Source organism: Spea bombifrons, chromosome 6 (assembly GCF_027358695.1).
Source record: "Spea bombifrons isolate aSpeBom1 chromosome 6, aSpeBom1.2.pri, whole genome shotgun sequence".
In the NCBI taxonomy this organism is placed as follows: domain Eukaryota; kingdom Metazoa; phylum Chordata; class Amphibia; order Anura; family Pelobatidae; genus Spea; species Spea bombifrons.
Window position 1 is genome coordinate 44,874,700 of NC_071092.1, and position 18,861 is coordinate 44,893,560.

Genomic DNA, 18,861 nt, shown 5'->3' on the forward strand with positions numbered 1-18,861 from the left:
ATGCCAGCCCAATGGCTACCAAATGCATTGGCACAATATCCTTACAGGATGTGACATCATAACTCAGCGCCGCACCTTTAAGGACGTGCGGCACTGGGCGGAAATGACTATGGAGAATAAGCCGACCTGGCACGTGGGCAATAGACAGCTCGCCTTTAATAAAACATATTCGGCTCGGTTCATCTCATCCGTGTGCTTTTCTCACCCTTCCATTAAAGTAAAACCTTTTCCCACCCCATCTAAGTCTCTGGCCCTCTTTCCTACTTTCCTAAATCCATTTAAGTATTTAAATGTTTCTACCCCCGCCCCCCCCCCCCAGGCTGCTCTTATTGAGATCCTTAAGTCTTTCTTGATATTTTTTTACCTGCAAACCATTCCCCATTTTAGTCGCTCTCCTCAAAACTCTCTCCAGAACGTATTTTTCCTTCTGGAGATGGAGGTCTCCAGGACCGTGACCCAATACTCTAGGTGAGGTCTGACAAGAAATATCTCAAGTGTTATCATGATGTCCCTCTTTCTGCTACTAGTACTAAGACCCCCACTCTTGTAGAATATGTTTTTTTTGAAATTTGGAAAGGTATTATGGAAAGAAATCCGAGAATAAACAATCGAGGTGATGTTTGCCTTCGGTTGATGGAGGTAGCCCAAACAGATCTGGGGGCGAGTAATACCCTCGAGATATTTATGGAAGGCAATCAATCATGTAGACAGAGCGCAATGAACAACTCGTTGACCTCTGTCCATCCACCTGGATGTCCTCCTGATAAACAATAAAACTCCCCAGGCAGTACGGAATTTGCGCAGGGACAATCTGCTGCCCCAAACAGCCCCACCACGATGAATGCATATTAAAGTACTGAGCACAAAGATCTCTAGAAAATGAAGTTGGGTCAGAAGATACATTAAAACTTACAAAATGACCAACTATACCAACCATAATTACAGTACGTTTCTATTAAAGAACCTACGGCTCGTTTAACTGGGTCGAATGTTTCCTGGGGATTCTCGGGAAGCTGGTCACATTTTCCATCGGACAGTCCCGGTTTTTGGCAGTGTCTCATGGCGCTGCCCTGTTGTGCCAATTTTGTGGACATTGGGGATCATTGGCCAGTTGGGGAGATCCCGTGATGTAAAACCAGCTGTAAAATAGATGGAGGTCTGTAGCGTAACGCAACGCATTGAAGCTGAGAGCCATGAGGTGGGCAGGGAGTTAAGGTAAGTGGAGGGAACCTGCCCTAACCCCATCTCACCACCCCCCGGTCCCACATCTATCCCTGTCCCCCAACATATGTGTTCTATTGGACATCTGAAACATTGGAGAACAAGCTTTGACCTCATAAATGGTGGACTATTTTCTGTTAGCTTTACGAGGGCTCATTCGTGAAGAGAGATCTCTCTGCCCCCCCCCGACCGTTAAGAATCCCCCTGTTAATCATGATGAGCCCCAAAATGAATGGAGCTCCCAGCACCTCATGATTGTTCTGTTATCACCATTAGCTGGGATATAACAATATTATTATTATTTATTGTTTCATATAGGGCCATCCTGTTCCATACATGAACAATATCCACCCTCTGTTGGGTAATGACGGGCCTCATGTTACCAAAACATAATTCATTTCTGTGTCCTTACAAAATATCTAACCTCAACATTTACTATAAGACACTAAAAAAACTTTCGCCGGGGGCCTCCACTGCCTTAAAACCTAAAGCAGGCTAATCTCAGATGATTTTAGAAGAAGATTGCAAGTTATCGCATGTTCCTCTAAACTGAACCAGAAACATGGGTCCCACATCTGGCCGACATACTCGTTCTGACATACTAATGTCATATGTTCTGTATCAACGCTCTGTTTACAGCACAAACGAGATCCGCTTTCATCCGCTGAAAAATTGTTTTCTAGGAACTGCATCCGATGTCGCGATCCACATTCTTCACTTTCTAAAGAAACAACAATATCGTTATTCCTGTATTATTCACATCAGAAGACATCGTCTGTTTGATAGACCCAGCGACCTGCTTGAAGAGTGGTTGTGTTTTCCCCTTAAGCGCCATTTATTATTTATTAGGTTTTTTGGAAATCAAGAGGATGATTTACTTAGAAAAGACTTAGAAAAGACCAAAAAAAAACAAAAAAAAAACTCAAGCTCCAACTGTTAACTTTCTGCATACCTCCCAACAATCCAAGGGGCGTTCATGATTTTGGGACACTGTCGTGTTGTGCTGCCCCATTGTCCCCCTTTTTGTGGGTAATGGAAGTCATAGGCCGGTTGAGGAGATCCTTTGAACTCCATTGACTGGCCTAAGGAGCTCTCGCGCCCCGCCATCCCGCCACACTCTGAAGCTGAGCGTTGAGAGGTGGCTGTTTGAGAACATCTATGACCCGCCCATTTCTGGCATCAGCCTCCGCCTCTCCCCGCCTCATGTCACACCCCTCCCCACCCCCTGTCACTCCCATTTCCCACCTCGTGTTATACTCCCAACCATGGTTTGGACACCTGAAATGTTGGAGGCTGTGCCTGTCTAGACGGGGGGATTGTCCTGCTGGGTGGTCCTCATTGTCCCAAAAGCCTTCAAGTTTGATGAGGAAATATAAAGAACCTCTGTAAAAGTCCAAGGGAACGTATAAATAATTTCTGTGTGGATGCAGCCCCTGCGTTTTCCTGGTATTCTGTGTTTTCCCCGCTGTATTCGTGGAATGTAGGTCTCCGCTTGGCTGAATTCTTCATTCTAATCTTGATATCTGTTCGTGAATCATCTAAATCGCCAGCACTAAATAAATCTAGAAGACTATTACTTTATGGGCCTTTAACTCAAAACACATTCTTTACTGTTTATAACATTAGAACCACCACCCTTATTTACTATGAAATGCCCCAAAATTGCACCCAGTGGGCCGATCTATATAGATCAGAGGAACCTGCATTGCATCATGGGACTTGTGGTTCTACAGCATCTGTGGGAAAACCTCTTACCCCGACCATGATTCAGGGTGATATTACCTTAAAGGAGAAGTCCAACATTTTGACCCAATAAACTCCCTTTATCTGCAGACCTGGAGGCGGAAATTGCTGTCAGTCACGTGATATTTTGGGTGACTTTTCTGCTCAAACACCACACTGAGCTGATGTTTAAGGCAATGCTAATGAAGTCCTTTAATCCATAGACTTTCATTAGCCAGATTGTGCAGCTGGGTAACTAAGATTAAGCCATTCTACTGTTTACCAAAGGCAGCACAAAGTCTCACATACTACACAGAGAGCTCATACAAATGGCTAATATGCAGCTGCCTAAAAACATTACCTTGTTTTTGAGTATATAGTGTGTAAATCCATAGTGTATTTGGGAAATGAGACAGAACCACTATATATTTTTCTTAAATCCTAAACTAGGAATTTACGTTTCATTTTATTGAATTTCCGAACACTCTCAGAGGGGTAGAAATAATTCTTTCTAGTTGACCCTGACAGAGTAAATCTATAAATTAAATGTCATGCTATTTTTATGTAGCATTCCTGGAAATAAAATGTGTTTTTATCTCCTACTATCCATGCCTTTGTTCAAGTTATGAATGTAAGAATTGTTGTTAGGATTATTTAACGCATAGAAATATTTATTTAGGTTATGCGAAGACTCGTTTGTGTAAAGTACGTCTCTCCGATACATTAACATCCTCGCTGCCCTGCCTAACGTATATTTCATAATTCTCTGGTTAAACAGCGGTTTGGTCAGACTTTGGCAAACTTTTTGTGTTGCTAAAAATGTCCCTTTTAGCTTTAATTCTATGAAGATACAGGAGATGGATTAATTAAGGACAATTTTTCAAAACAATCAATGTTACTAATTTTTTTGGCCATCATGTCTATAGCAATCCCACAGCGCCATCTAGTGGCAGGACGTTATAACGCGTTCTACAGGAAACTGTCAAAGTTCTACCTTAATTGGTTGCATAGACTTAGGTGCAAGGACTTTAAAAAATACTTTGGTCTCTTCTTCAGGCGTGTTACAAAGTTAAAGCTGAAGCGCCTCTTAAATAAATAGCAGCCGGAAGAGGGAGGCGGTTCTGACACTTTACAGATGTCCGGTCGGACCTCACCTTGAGTTTCGCGTCAGTTTCTGGAGAAGCACAAAGATACCGGCATTCTGGAGAGTTCCAAGGAGAGTGACTAAAACGGGGAACAGTTTGCGGGATAAAAAGGACTAAGGGAACCCAGTATGCGCAAGTTGGAGGGAGTGGGATAGAAACATTTAATTGTTTTAAAGGGATTTTGAGTACAAAAGGGAGGTTTTGTGTGTTTTTTTTTTTTAAGGAGGAGAATTAGGAGGAAAAGAGCTGAAGCTAGTCTAGGCTAGGCTTAGATGTAATGCAAGAAGTTTTACTGAGAGGGTGGTAGATAAGTGGAACAGGCCCCCAGCAGAAGTGGTAGAGGGTAATACAGTGAGGGAATTTAAGGTTTGAGGAGAGGCGGGCAGCCTTGACGGGGGCCGAATGGGTCTGATCTGCTAATCTGCAAATTTTATGTTTCTATCACACTGAATGGATACGCAAATTTTAAGCCTACCATAAAACAAAAAAACTATTTCCAGAACCGCCGTGTTGAATCTGTAATCGAACACAATGAATTTATCCACAAAAATCTATAAACAAATTTAAGCCACTATATAACGCAACATAAAAGCAACATTCAAAAACGAGCGAAATTGCTTAGTCTGAAATACGGAGCAATCATCGAAGGAACCGGACAGATTCCAGTTTATTTGGAGATAAAATTGGGTAAAACGGATCGAAATGACAACTGGATGAAATTTTTCTTTATTATATATTACAAAACTCAAACAAGGACCCAGCCCTCCCCACGCGCTCGTTCGATCTGTCATATGCAACCAAAACCGACGGCTTCCCCAGTGATTGCGGAGCAGAAGTCAACGACCGGGGATCAGACTGCAATTTATTCAATATGTCTCCAAATACAGATAATGGAACCGATTCCTCTTCTAAATTCTACTTTAAAGTGCGTTAACTGCTCGGATCATATAAAAGTTTTCAGCACTTTCCTCGAGGAGGCAGATCACGGTTGCCCGATACTTTACCGAGAGGAGCCACGTATCAGTAGCGTTGGTAGGGGGGGCTGGAATATTGAAAAAATAATGAACTATGAGCACAGTGGAGCTTATTGGATTCAAGGCATGCTGGGAGCCCCCAACAATCTTAAGAGGGTCTTACGACCCCCTCAGGCAACCCTTCTGTAAAAAATAACGTCATAATATTTTTTGTGAAAATAAATGTGCAAATGCCATTTTTCTTTGATTGGAAAAACCAAAATCCCCTACGTGCAAATTAAAATTTTCATAATAAAATATCTGCTCTTAGGTGACAAACCTACAACGCAGAAACGTTTGACCAGCTGTAGAAGGTTCAAAGTCACAGAGGACAAGAAAATAAATTCACAGCAACTCAAACGGGTGGCACCTGACACTTTTATGTTAAAATAAAAAAATGAAAAATAAAAATATTAAAAATAATAAAAAAAAAATAAAAAAAAGGAAACATTCATTTCTCAAAACTAAACTGTCCGGTGAATATTAAATTTATAATTAGAAAATTAAAATCCATATACATCAAATGGCCAAAAATAATAAAAAAAACATTATCTTTTATTCCTATGCACTTAATTTTGCAGTATGTAAAGTGAAAAGTAAAAAAAAAAAAGTTATTCATGAATATTTACAGCAGTTTTGATAACAGATCTGAGATGGTGTTCGTAAGGTTCTCATTTTTCTTTATATTTCTGAAAAGCTATACAAATTATGGGAGACATATTAAATACAAAGGTCTTTCTTTTATAAATTCCATTTTATACTAAATTTGTACAAGGCAAACTTAAGTCTCTTACACATTTACATCATTTTGAAGATTCCTAAGTAATATCGAAAGGTTAAAAAGTTGCCCTATGCACCTAAATGCAGTCGTGATTTGACAGATTTTGTATAAAACCAAAAGAAATCTCTTTGCAGCATTACAGAAAAAAAGCAACACTTTTACATTCACTCATTTTAATGTTCACTTTAAAAAAAAAAAAAAAAAGTTTGCCAGTTTGTTTTCAAATAAAATCTTGACAAAATACTTTTTTTCGTCCATGGTTTAAATGCCGAAACGTGGCAAAATCGTTCTCCTTGACCGGGCAGTTCCGGGGCACGGCATCGGCCGCAGGTTCGGGTAGATGGCTCAGAAGAAAACAAAGTCCTCTAGCTGATGTCCTGCAAAAAAAGAGAACCGAGCTGTGTTCTCTAGCGAAGGAGAAACTTCTTGTGGTTCTCAAAGTGCGTTCAATGGACAGCGCATCGGGACCCTCCGTCTTTTGAGTGCGGAGAATGTTTTTAAGGATCCACGTCATCAAGGTCACTTTTTGACTCACAAATTACCATGGGAGAATCGGGACCCTGGGGGGAAAAAAAAAAAAAAAAGACAAAAAAAGGAGAAAGTTATAAAGGGAGTTAAGTTAAGAAAGGGATCAATAACTGAATTCAGAAGTTCCTGTTTCTGATGTTAAGAAATGTAGGCATTAAGGAAACGGACACTTTGCTCCTGTGTGTTTCTGGGATACCTCGGAGGTATCCGCACGGGGCTTTGTGCAGTCGCTTGGGACCTTTTCTGTCTGCCAGAGGGGTGAGGTAAGCGAACACACGAAATAACGTGAAAAGTATCTATATTTTGAGTTTGATGAGCTGGAAAACATGAATGGAAATGGATAGGCACTAGATAGTTGGATCCAGGAACCGAGCCAATCAGACCCTGGATAAGGTGAGCCTTGGAAAGCGGCGGATTCCTCACCTGCTGCATGCTCCTGTCCCCGTTCTCATTGGCTGGGCTGCTCTCAGATCCATTGCTGCTCCCAGACTGATCTTTCTCATTTAGCAAGGCGGTGGCATAGGCCAATGTATCCTGAACACCAAAAAAAAAAAAAAAAACCATTCCTAATTAACAGCAATAACTGTAATTCACACCCATCGTAGCCGTGGTAGAAATGGCCATTCCCGTTATCCTCTGCTAAGCTATTATCTATCTAAACTAGAAGGTGTTTGATTATTGCCAATTCTTGTAGAGGCTGCTCTTAATAAATATCACTTTAACGTGCAGGTGGCGCGAGATCCCCGGTGCCAGCTGATGCCCACGTACCTGTGCAGAAATTGTGCGTTGGAAGGTTTTAGCAGTTGAGGTCTCGTTTGACACATTGCTTTGTGGCGCCCAACAGTGTTCGGACATCTGCGGAAAACACATCCAAGAAAAAACAAAACTTAGTGAACATTTTTTTAAAGCCGCTTTCCCCAAAATCCTACAATTTTATAGTTTGATTCACCAAATAAACCTCTGTAATGGTGATAATGATTCAAGTAATCTTTACATACATAATAGGAACGTAACAATTTCCCGCTCCCCGGGACATTAATATAGGATTTCCCAGAGGTGACAGATAATACATTATTACCTTTTTCTGCAGCCACTGAACGGCCCAGCTCCAGTGTTGGGAATTCTCTTTAAAATACTCCTTAGCAGCAGGGCACCTTCCGGGGATAAAGAAAACTTTATTACACAGCCCTGTATAATATTCATAATATTTTTTAAACCAACTTTGTTGATATCCTGAAAACTTTTAAAGTGGTAACGGATGACAGGTTGAGACACAGTAGAACAAAAAGGTTGTGATTTTCCTTGCATTCTCCCCGTTATATTAAACTACAGACTAGAGCATTAAAGTGTCTTAGTTTAGTGTTTATTTTATATATATATATATATACACACACACATATATATATATACACACACACACATATATATATAAAATCTTGTCTGTAGTTTTCTAATACTTGCAACAATTAAGTTTGACTTTGTTGCCTCTCAGCTGATTGAGTTTCTCTGCTTTAGCTCTCCGTCCCATATTTACCCATCATGCATCTGTTGCTATAAATGAAGTCCTTTAACTTTTCACACTTACTTTTGGGCAAGGGTAACAAGGAACTTCACACATTGATAGCAGCGGCTGCTGTCCACGTGGTTGCTGTGATGCATCAGAGCTGTGGAAGGAAGGAGGACATAGGGTTAAAATCATCGATTTACTTGATTCACACCCCAATGAACACACATATCAAACTCCAGTCACAAAATGTAAAAAAAAAAGGCTGATTGGAGTTGTAGCCCTCCAAATTGGGTTTACAAGGGGTGCATAAACTGTGCATACGTGAGGACATATCTTCTACTCTCTTAGCATGTTTACATCATTTCAATCCCTCTTATGCGTGCCTACCCTGGGATATGTCATGTTATTTCACGCACATGGGCTCCAGGTGCAATCTACATGTATGTACAACCGCATCTATTGGATAAAGTTATGAAGAAGGCTGGGGGCTTTTAATATAATTATTATTCATGATCTGGTTGGTGTATTTAGAATAAAAAGGAAGGCGCTACAAACCACTAGATTATTAGTCAAGTCCTATAATGAAAATAATCAGTCTACTCACCTAATAATCCATTTGCTTCAAAAGCAAACTTCAGTCTCTTTAACTGTAGAGGGTCTTCAATAACCTGCGCGAAAGAAAAAAAAACATACGAATATAAATCAATCAGTCACTGCGAAGGGCAAACACTCTGGATGAAATAAAGGCAGAGCGGGCAATATACATTCCTGCCAAAATTGGGGTACTTTGACCCAGTGGTGGGCTAAGCAATATATGGCCATATAGTGTGACGGAATCCCCAACATTTACCCCTCAGATAGGCGCTTTTAACTATTTATTTGCAGGATGTGCACTGATCTCTTGCTTTGTTGAGTATTCGTTCCACTCCCAATGAATATCAGGGAAGCCCGTATTTAGCACTTACCAAAATCTCATGGAGCAGAGTAAACAAGTTCTTTAGCTCGTGCTGCGGTGCGGTTTCCAGCTGATTCTGTAAATCAAATTAAAACATGTTAAACCTTGAACATGATTTCTACAGAATATGGCTAAACACTTTCAGATGGGCAGCCTAACCGTACAACAGCTATAACTTTTACTGAACTTTAAAAAGTATAAAGCAGTGATTTCTTAATAACCAGTGAGACTGAAAACATATAAAGCAATGCACATAAAAACTATAAAGTGCTGCCTTGCATATTGTGTTTTTAATAAACCTTGGATCCACCCCTCACAAAGATTTTGGGGGGAAAAACTCCAGAAGAATGGAATAAAGCTGAACTGTAAAGAAAAACATTAACCACAGCAATGGTAGACATACAGCGCAATCCTGAAATATTTCTTTATGAAACTTTTCAACAAGGTATATAGCTGATGTGATTAAACATACAAATAAAAATATACACATTCCAAAAATATTTTTTCAATTGTTATTAAATAGCCAAGCACTGCCATTACCTTAATGAAATGAAGCACAGTGAGAGAGAAGGGTTCGTTGCAGAAACAGCAGTACACGAGCATCTCGATGAGAACAGAGAGGGACCCAGGGAGCTCCCGCATGGCAAACATCACCTAAAGGACAGACACTATATATTAATACAGACTAAAGGCTTTCACTGTACAAAAGAATGGGTGAGAGGAGTTGATGCAAACCAGCTCGGGATGGGAAGCTGTTCTGAAGTAAAAGCTTAATGCATTTGAAAGGTCATTAAGAAATATTCTCGGTTTCATACAGAAAGAAAGCTTAAATGAAGAAGCTCTGTCAAAAATCTTATTTATTAAAAATAGAAACAGCAGTACACAAGCATCTCGATGAGAACAGGGAGGGACCCAGGGAGCTCCCACATGGCAAACATCACCTAAAGGACAGACACTATATATTAATAAAGCCCGTCGCCTAAAGGCTTTTACTGTACAGAAAAAGCTTAAATGAAGAAGCTCTGTCAAAAATCGTATTTATTAATTTTGGTAACTACGGTAACTTTTGTAAAACAGGGATAAAATGAAGCCAATGAGGGAGGAGAAAAAGGTATATTTACGTTAACATCGCTAATTTCATTAGGCTGTTGCAAGTTGTGCACCATTCACGCCAATTTCTGCATTATGCTAGTAAAAAGGAATGATGGTTTTACTCACCTCCAGCAAATAAGGCTTTCCCTCTGGCATAAACATCAAGGCCTCTACTTCCGTGTGGAGAGCCAGAGGAGGACAGGTCATATTAATGTGAGTATGCGGCTTAAATGAGCCAGGGGCTGACCGAGAAATAAAAAGAAACAGAGTATGATGTAGATCACAACAGTTTATTAGAATATTTACATCTATCCAGACAGCAGCTTTTAATCCGATATAACAATTCCACATACATTACCAAATATCCAGTGTTCCGAAAACACTTCTGTACAGGCACCTAATTGGTTGCTCACTTTGCATATGGATTTGTATTTTGCTTAATAACTGGAGCAGGACTGGAACAGTCAAGTTCTGTGTGACCCATAAATAGAAATGATTTTCCACAGCTAGGTAGCTAGGTAAGCCGATTTAGTTTTTTAGTATTTAGCTAGTGATAGTGTAACTAACCAGAACACTTAATGTTTTACCATAAAACAATAACTTCAGCTACATATTGTCCTCCTCTTAGAGAGACCATCATGCATGCTTCGAGCAACCGGCGTCGAGAATGGTCGGAGAACTGAGAGGGCAGGGAGCTGCAGCTTCTCCTTAAGGTAAGTAATTGGTGTTTTTATTCTTGTTAAAGAATGGATGCTAAAGAACTCATAAAGCGCTTCAATAAGCATTCTTAGGCGAGGCTGTCGGATTTAGTAAATTGTCCCCTTAAAGTTTCGTATCTGGTGGGAGTATCTCAAACATTTCTTAAGTCCTTGATGAGCTGGTGAAAAACCCAACACTTTGAAACCATCCATAAGGAACCTCCGCGGGGAGAACCAAAATATCATCATCATTAGGGGTTTTGGAGATGAGAGATTGATAAGCACCCAACTATCATAAAGTGACTTATATATACCCCATATATGTCATTTGAGGCTGCAATTACATATTGTCAATAGCTTTTTAAAAGATGAATGGTGTCTTACCGGCTGTCCTATGCGGAGAGACATCTGAGTACAGAACTAGCAGCGCTATGGTGTTGTGCAAGAAACCAAACTCGCGGGCTTGCGGAGAGCTCCACCTGCGATTCTGTTAAGAAACAACAAGTTGTAATGTGAAAAAGGCCATTCCCAAAGTATAAGCGTGCATTTATATAAACAGACGAGAGTTATATGCTTACCTGGTTGTTCTGTCGATTTGGACCAAGTAAGAAATTGACGAAATGCTTCAGTGCAGAGTAGCGTAGGAGCAGCTCAACGGCACGCACCCCTTGCTAAATTTGGGAAGAACAATTATAGCCATGAAATAAATTTATAAAAGATATAAAAAAAAATTAAAAGATATAAAAGAAATTATGCACACACATCAATAAAGAGCTCCAGTTGAGATGCAGATCAGTGGCGTTTGATTCACATGAATATAAACTGGGAAGAGCCACTAATCTTTACCTTTTGCACAAAGTTGTTGAACAGGAAAAAGTACTGGGCGCAATTTTTACAGCTTTCCGGTACATCTTTATCCAGCAGACTGAGCAGCATTTCAATCAGCAAATGATTGCCTTTAACCTAAAGACGGCGGCGGAGAGAAGGTCACAGCGTTATTTGGGTTTTTCCATAGTGGGGCGGCTGATACCTGGGAATGTGAGGGCTGCTCACCTTATCCCTGTGAAGCAAGGCGCCGTCTAAAGTCTTCTCCAGGATGGTGGCCGCGGCTGCCCGGACCTCTCGCACGCTACACTCCAGCAAGAAGATTCTAAGGGACAGAACAGAAAATTAACACGGGAAAGCTACTCAGCTTGTACCCATATTAATGAAATGATGGAACCGTTTATTTGATATATATATAAACGATCACATCCGGCTTTTACGTAAAGGTGGTCTGGAGCTACAGCCCAGGCTCGCTCATCAAGCCACTCAAGGGCTGTCAGATGGTGTTGCAGGGGTTAATACAGGAAAGAAGGTGCATGTTTGTTTTAGTGATACCTGTTAATCTTTTAGAAGGGTTTCTCTGAACTTACCGGATAAGTTCCCGGCCCTCTGTGCTAACAAAGTATTCAATGAGCCACTGACAGGCTTCACAGCTCTTGGAGACCAAGGCGTCTATTGTGGCTATCCATTCTTCAGTGTCAACCCTAGAACCAATATAAAAAATATATATTTATAAAAAAGCAATTTATATGTTATGGTTGAAACAAAAAATATCTTTGCAGAAAAAAAAATAAAGAGTAAAGAAATGGATGATCATTGGCCATGAAGGGCTACAGTAGGTAAGTAACTTACATAAGCAAAGGAGTAGTAGTTGAGTACCAACATAAGCTACTTGGTGGGCAATTTTTTTGGTCCTGTATGAAAGCCCCCGTGTTAAGCGCCTTACCTGAGTTTTTTCTTTGTTCTGAAATAGGTGTGAAACAGAAATTGGATGGCTAGCTGCGCACTGACTTCCGCCATGGATGGGTACATAGAGTGCTTGAGTTTGGTCTGTAACAACAACAACAACAAAAAAAAAAAAAAATATATATATATAAATTAGAAGTTGGGTGTCACAAATCAGCTGTTTCTCAGCAGTATTCACTTGTTCTGATTACTACAGGATGTCCTATTAAGACTGAACCATAGGACTTATGCTGATTTTATGCCATTTTTCTAATGTTTTTATGCTATGAGGCATGTCAGCGGATCCCAGCGGAAGCCGACACGTATTCTAACGGAGCTACAGACAGATTTGGTAATCTGTTATGTGTCTTTTTCGCACGCATGGCGAAAAAGGAGAGAGAAGGGATAGTGACAAGAAAGTAAAAAGGACAAAAAGATAATGGTAGATATATAGAAACTAGGAGATGGGGAGAAAAGGATGACAGGGAAGCTGGATTGGAGAGATTGAGATGAAAATGGCCAGGAGATGGGGCAAAGTCAATAAAACACGTCTGAATGTAATAACAGTCTGAAACGATGGGAGGAAAATGTACAAAATGCACAAATTCTATAAAATAATGAGGATGACTTACAGCATTCACCGATGCCAGGGAGAGCACGAAACTGAAATAATCGCTGTTGTAAACATCTCTGTTCTTCATGAACTTCAGGTTCTCGTCTCTCACCGTCTGAATAAAAATGATCAGAGAGTTTCATTCGGTTATTAAATCAGGCTTAACGGAACAGGCGGTAGGAAGAAAATGGATTGAATTTATTGCCCACTCGGCAAGATGAGACACAGTATACGGCCGTTCTTTATGTCTGCTTAATGGCCCAAGACAGCATTTTAGCAGTGAGTTCCAATCTAATCATCATCCATGCAATACGGTTAAACCAAATTGTAACAAAATGTTTCTCGTGCAGGGTAAATGAATTCTTTTGCGGCTAGTCCTATTTGCTTGATCTACATTCGGCGATTTTACATTTTTTTTTTTTTTTTTTTTTTACAGTAGTCCTATGCTTGTGATATACATTGGGAGACAAAAAATAGGCAGATTTTTTTTTGCTCTTGAACCTACTATCCCTAATTTAGAATTTTTGCTATCAACACTTAATTGTCACTTGACACAAAAGCATGCGCTGATAGAATGTTGCAATAGAAACTGAAAAAAGGCTTCTGTGCCCCGATGAATCTTTCTATGTGAAAGATTTGCCCCCTTTTTGTGATCTACCGGTACCACCTGGTACTTTGGGCTACTCATTTGATTGAAAGACAGGGACTGGTGAAGTGAGCACTGTTGGCTTTACTCACCACTAAAATAACGATTGCACCTTTTAGGGGTTTTATGACCCACGTACAACGAAAACTGTGCACTTTACCTGGTATATTCTCAGTGGCATCTTCTCTACAAACAAGCCTTTCTTCTCTCCTTTCCTGACCAGCTTGGTCAAGATGGAAAGGCGGTCGTTAGTCCTGTGAGGGCGAGGGGAGGACTGGGGTGAAATGTCTGGCGATGACGGAGCGGACCTGAAACAGAGCAAAGGGTAAAACGTTTTCTTATTCATCTCAGGGAGGCAAACATCTACTGCCCACAACCACATGAAGCTTCATAGCGTAACAGAAAGTCATCAGGCTGGAAAGAAGACGTTGCAACTGAAACTCAATAAATGTAAGCGACTGGATTTCAAAAGAATGCTAAGTCAGTAGTATTTACTAATACATACAGCGAGAGATCTTCCGCCTCCTGGCGCACAACACTAACGCGGCTTTTCTTTGGCAAGACTGGAGAGTTCTGATCGGAGACTCTCTGATAGAAAAGCATGTAGGCGTTCCAATAGCGCCGGCGCACGTCAGGGTAGGGATTGGCTGTTTGGGGGAGGAAAAAAAAGTGTCAAGATGTCTCAATTGCAGTTATATCAGAAAAGGACCAGTATAAGGAATGACGGTATGTCCCCAATAATAATCAGATAAACCACTTCCTTGTTTATTTAATTAAAAAAAAAGCAAAAGGTGTACTACAACTAAACTCTGCGCTGATACAGATCGCGGATCTTGTTAGATAATCGAACAGCAAAGAGTGAGGGACATTTAGACCAAGTCCCCGACCTTCCAGCATCTCTACACTTAAACTGGGGGTATGAAAGATGACTGTTGGGATCTGCTCAACGACAGATAGCGCAGAACAACAAAACTTTGTCCCTATTTTGTCCTCTTTAAATAAAAAAAAACAGAATGGGAAGCTTACATTGATCGTAGACTTTTGGCCTGTACTCCCCGCCGAAACATTCATACTCCATGGTTTCATCATTCAGATCGAACTCTTCCACCACCGTGTCATTGAACTTGTACCACTTGCTTTTACTGCAGCCCCTGCAAATTACACAGTGATCGAAATGCCAACTAAATATTCATACTGCGTGTAAACATAATGCTTGTGAAGACAATTAAAACATTTGCGTAGAAAGATGGGACAAAAAGTGAGAAGTGAGGAGAGTTTTAGGAGTCATGGCTAGTTGTATCCTCTGTTCCAAAATCCTTAAGTCTACTAACATACAGTTAAAGGGGCTTCAGTTTGGGGTTGGCCATTGGTAGTCTTGATAAGTCTACCCCATTCTGAAAAGAGATCTTTTTAATATAAAAACAGAGGCCAAAATAATGACAGTCACCAATAGATTGGGCAAGTGGAGTAGGCCATTACAGTTTAAGACAATAATCAGATATGTTTATGTAACATTATAACTGCAGGCATGTGGAGTTTGTCTGTAGGGGCAGCAAATACCTGCGGTCTTTAATGAAGGAGTAGTAGTGCCCGGCGTGCGCCTGGCCACTGTGGACTATAACGCCAACCAGTTCGTAGTTTTCGGTCGGAGCGACCTTCTTCCGTGGGGAGCCGCCAGGTGGATCCGTTTGCCTCCCATTCTCACCAACCTCCGAGTTGGAATCTTGCCGAGCCATCCCGGATACCGTATACGGCTCCATGTTTAGCAGCCATGGAAACTATAAATGGAAGCATCATTAAAATGACACATTACAGACAATGGAGTCAATGCTTCTTATTTTAACTGCGGACCCAGGCAACTATATAGCATGCCTATTTTTAGCGCACTGTGAAATATTACGTATCAGATAAAGGAAAGTCATGATTCATTGACCCCAGACCCTGCAGAGCACTACCCACCGCCATTCACTGAGCAGTAGCCGTAACGTGTAAAGTCAGATGGCTCACCTTAATCTGCTCATCGTATTTTATAGAACGGCCGCTTTCCCAGTCAAAACCAAATCTCATCAAATGAATCACAAGGACGCTTGGCAGGGATTTAATGCAGGTCCTCTTCACCGTGGTTCTCTGAAACACAAGAGTCAAGCGGTGAGTCAAGCTCCCGAGGCTGAATGTTTTCAGACGCTTAGAACAGGTTTGGAAGCGGCGCACGGGTTTTTCTTTTTTAATATTTATTTTAAAAAACTGATTTGCTACAAGCGGCAGATGGCAGACCTCGGGGTAGAACATACTATTATCACACATTAGTAAATTAACAGAGCTCTCACCTTTTCTTTGCATTTCTCGCAGTAATACGCATTGCTGCCTTCCAGAACCTCGCCTCTCACAAACTGATCGAGCGAGATTTCCAGGCTCTGGCAAGATGTGACTCCTAAATTTAAGGCCATGAAGGCTTCCTCCCGCTCATACCTGCAACATAAAGTTATTAGAAAAATATCGTAAAATTTCAGAACTATATAATAATAATAATAAATAATAAATAAAATAATTATAAAAATATATTGATCAAAAAACCCTGTAATGCTGCATTACAAGCGTACACTGGAATCAGTGCTATTAAGAATGTTACGTGCTATTTTTTCACATTGCTGTATTTAGAATAAAAACGAAAAGAATACATAAAAATGAAAAAAAAAACACTGTGCAACCTGCTGCCACCTAAAACATTTTTCAAACGTATTATTTTTTTTTTAAATCTTAAAGAATCCCTGGAAATTTTTGCAAACTGACTCCCAAGTAAAAAAAAAAAAAAAACCCCACAAAATATTTAATATATATATATATATATATATATATATATATATATTTATTTTTTTTTATCTGATTTTATCAGATTTGATTTATTTACAAATACCGAAAATATCTTGGCTACCCTAAGGCAAGTCTATAAAAACACTTTAATCGACAGCAAATTAGACTAAGCTTGTTTATTTCAATACGTTTCTAGGAGATCAAACCTGTGAGGGCAGTCTTTACAGATCTTCTGGTCTGAATAGATGCCTTGAAAGGTGTTCTTAAATATTTGGTCTCGTCCTATTTTCTGAAAATGAATGAAAAACAATAAAACATCAATTAGCTAATGAATGCTTTGTGAGGAGAATTTGTTTATTATGTTTAATATATCAATATAATATTCGTTATAAAAGGTTAACAATTAAAAAGCCATCAGCTTCCTCCCCACAAAAAACCCCCATAACTTATTTAGCCGTGTTGATATTATGATCAAGTTATAATGAATGAATTAAGACAGAAATGTAATCTAAATATTAAATTAGATTAACATTTAATTATAAGAAGCCTTAGTGTTAAAGGTGCCGTTGTACAACATTTATGTTAAGCGAATACACATTTGTAGATCTATTGTCTGAAGGCTTAAATCACATAAAAACAACCTAAGAACATTAAAAAAAAGTATTTTTTTCTGTTTTATCTAGGTAGACTGACCTTGAGATATTCATCCATCTGGTCTATGAGGCTAGTGAAGAATTCATACGCGTCTTGCTGCTCCCGAACATAAAGCTCTTTGTTCCACATCTTAAAGATCTAAAAATGGTAAGTAAATGAAATACTATTTTATACTTTATATACTGTTTTACCACAAAGTTCCTGATCAGATTCTGCAAGTAACCTGGTAGAGGAACATTACATGGTGTTACTTTAGTTCTTGTTATTGCACCAGAAAGGTTTAAGCTACATCCCCAGGTATCAGATTTATACGATCCGTACAGGTTCGAGGAATTCTTGCACACGGTCATACATACTAAGAACCAAAACACAAAAAAATGAAATTAACCTTCCAGAAGTTCTCCGGCACGTAGTACTGCAGTTTGCTTTCCATCAAATGGCCAAAGAGAGATTGCACCTGATAAAAGACACTGTCGTCTGGGTTATCGGTTTCATCTTCCATGGACAGGAGAGCCTGAAAGACACAAAAATTAACCATAAGAGCTCAGCCAGTAATCGTATACATGAGGTCCAACAAAAGATGGGTTTAAAAATGGCTAAAGCTTGAAAAAAAACAATTTTAATTCTATTTTAACTGATTACCGGACCTCAGGAAGACCGGGCTGCATATATAACTGCTGGAAGACTGCATTCATGTAACAAGTGGCCCCTCCATTTTTTAAGCCAACGAAGCCTGAATTGGATCGGCTGTCCACCGGAGGAAGATACTGCAAAAAAAAAAAAAATATATATATGTCATTAACATCAATCTAAACAAGCATCTTGAGCATAAACTGGCTAGTTTTGTTCCTTCAGTACAAACAAGACTGTTTCGCTTGTTATACGTCACCCAAAAAACATGTTCTCGCTGTGGCAGACAAGCAAGACTTATCAAAGGATGAAATTGCTTTCCCAATGCACCACCGACTAAGTCCAAGAGATCTGTACGTCTCCTATGCCGATCAAACACTCCATCAAACCTAGAAACTCACATCAAACTCCTTGGTAAGTGCCGGGTCCAGCTGATGGTGCATAGAAAGAAGTTCCTTAGTGATGAGTTGGAGGTTAGCGACAGAGCTGTCTGCCAGCATCACAAGAACTTCATAGGCTGCGAGCCGGCTGTTCATTGTACTGCACCTGCAAACACAAAATACATCGCTCAACACCCCACCAAAAACACAGCCGGCCGTCCGAGTACAGTCTATAAAACAAGTGAGCTGAGTCAGTGACATCCACTCACTCAGGACTGAGTGTGACTTACAGGCCAAATAGCAAAAGTCCTTCAGGATGATTGTGGAGACCAACATACTAACCGAGAGGAGGACATTGTTCAAATGCTACGTGCATTAGGGCTTTCGTTGTGGAACTTTGTTACTTATGCGCATCACATTTGATAGTATATTTAGTCCTGCCAATATCTTTCCACGTCTCTGTTAGAACAAGTCATATTGCTAGTGGATTATAAAGCATTTTAGAGAATTTTAAAGGGTGCAAGGTGACCCTTTGTGTTGAAATGACACATTAATCCCCCATGCGGATACACATGGCGGCCACTAGGTAGTAGGTAAGCCACTCAGTACTGTTTCATACATGATACTGGCATAAGTCTCAAGGATGGATATAAAATCACTAAACAGCGTTATTCTTTTTACAAATACAAAAGCGG

General features: G+C 40.0%; 1 protein-coding gene across 1 annotated transcript in view; it reads right to left on the bottom strand.

Moving 5' to 3' along the window:
• Positions 1-5,764: 5,764 nt before the first annotated feature.
• The window catches only part of USP24 (ubiquitin specific peptidase 24), a 46,770-nt gene continuing 33,673 nt past the window's right edge, over positions 5,765-18,861 (bottom strand). The window contains exons 41-67 of the mRNA XM_053468977.1: positions 18,188-18,332; positions 17,804-17,923; positions 17,545-17,670; positions 17,196-17,294; positions 16,709-16,791; positions 16,019-16,160; positions 15,699-15,818; positions 15,252-15,469; positions 14,718-14,842; positions 14,197-14,338; positions 13,852-13,999; positions 13,065-13,160; positions 12,434-12,537; positions 12,078-12,191; positions 11,716-11,812; positions 11,509-11,625; positions 11,241-11,333; positions 11,047-11,149; positions 10,091-10,206; positions 9,413-9,526; positions 8,883-8,948; positions 8,522-8,585; positions 7,996-8,074; positions 7,489-7,564; positions 7,179-7,265; positions 6,834-6,944; positions 5,765-6,442 (exon numbers count right to left, since the gene is read on the bottom strand). Coding sequence (XP_053324952.1) covers positions 6,380-6,442; positions 6,834-6,944; positions 7,179-7,265; positions 7,489-7,564; positions 7,996-8,074; positions 8,522-8,585; positions 8,883-8,948; positions 9,413-9,526; positions 10,091-10,206; positions 11,047-11,149; positions 11,241-11,333; positions 11,509-11,625; positions 11,716-11,812; positions 12,078-12,191; positions 12,434-12,537; positions 13,065-13,160; positions 13,852-13,999; positions 14,197-14,338; positions 14,718-14,842; positions 15,252-15,469; positions 15,699-15,818; positions 16,019-16,160; positions 16,709-16,791; positions 17,196-17,294; positions 17,545-17,670; positions 17,804-17,923; positions 18,188-18,332 — 2,968 coding nt within the window. The 3' untranslated portion in view covers positions 5,765-6,379. The remainder of the gene's footprint in view (positions 6,443-6,833; positions 6,945-7,178; positions 7,266-7,488; positions 7,565-7,995; positions 8,075-8,521; positions 8,586-8,882; positions 8,949-9,412; positions 9,527-10,090; positions 10,207-11,046; positions 11,150-11,240; positions 11,334-11,508; positions 11,626-11,715; positions 11,813-12,077; positions 12,192-12,433; positions 12,538-13,064; positions 13,161-13,851; positions 14,000-14,196; positions 14,339-14,717; positions 14,843-15,251; positions 15,470-15,698; positions 15,819-16,018; positions 16,161-16,708; positions 16,792-17,195; positions 17,295-17,544; positions 17,671-17,803; positions 17,924-18,187; positions 18,333-18,861) is intronic.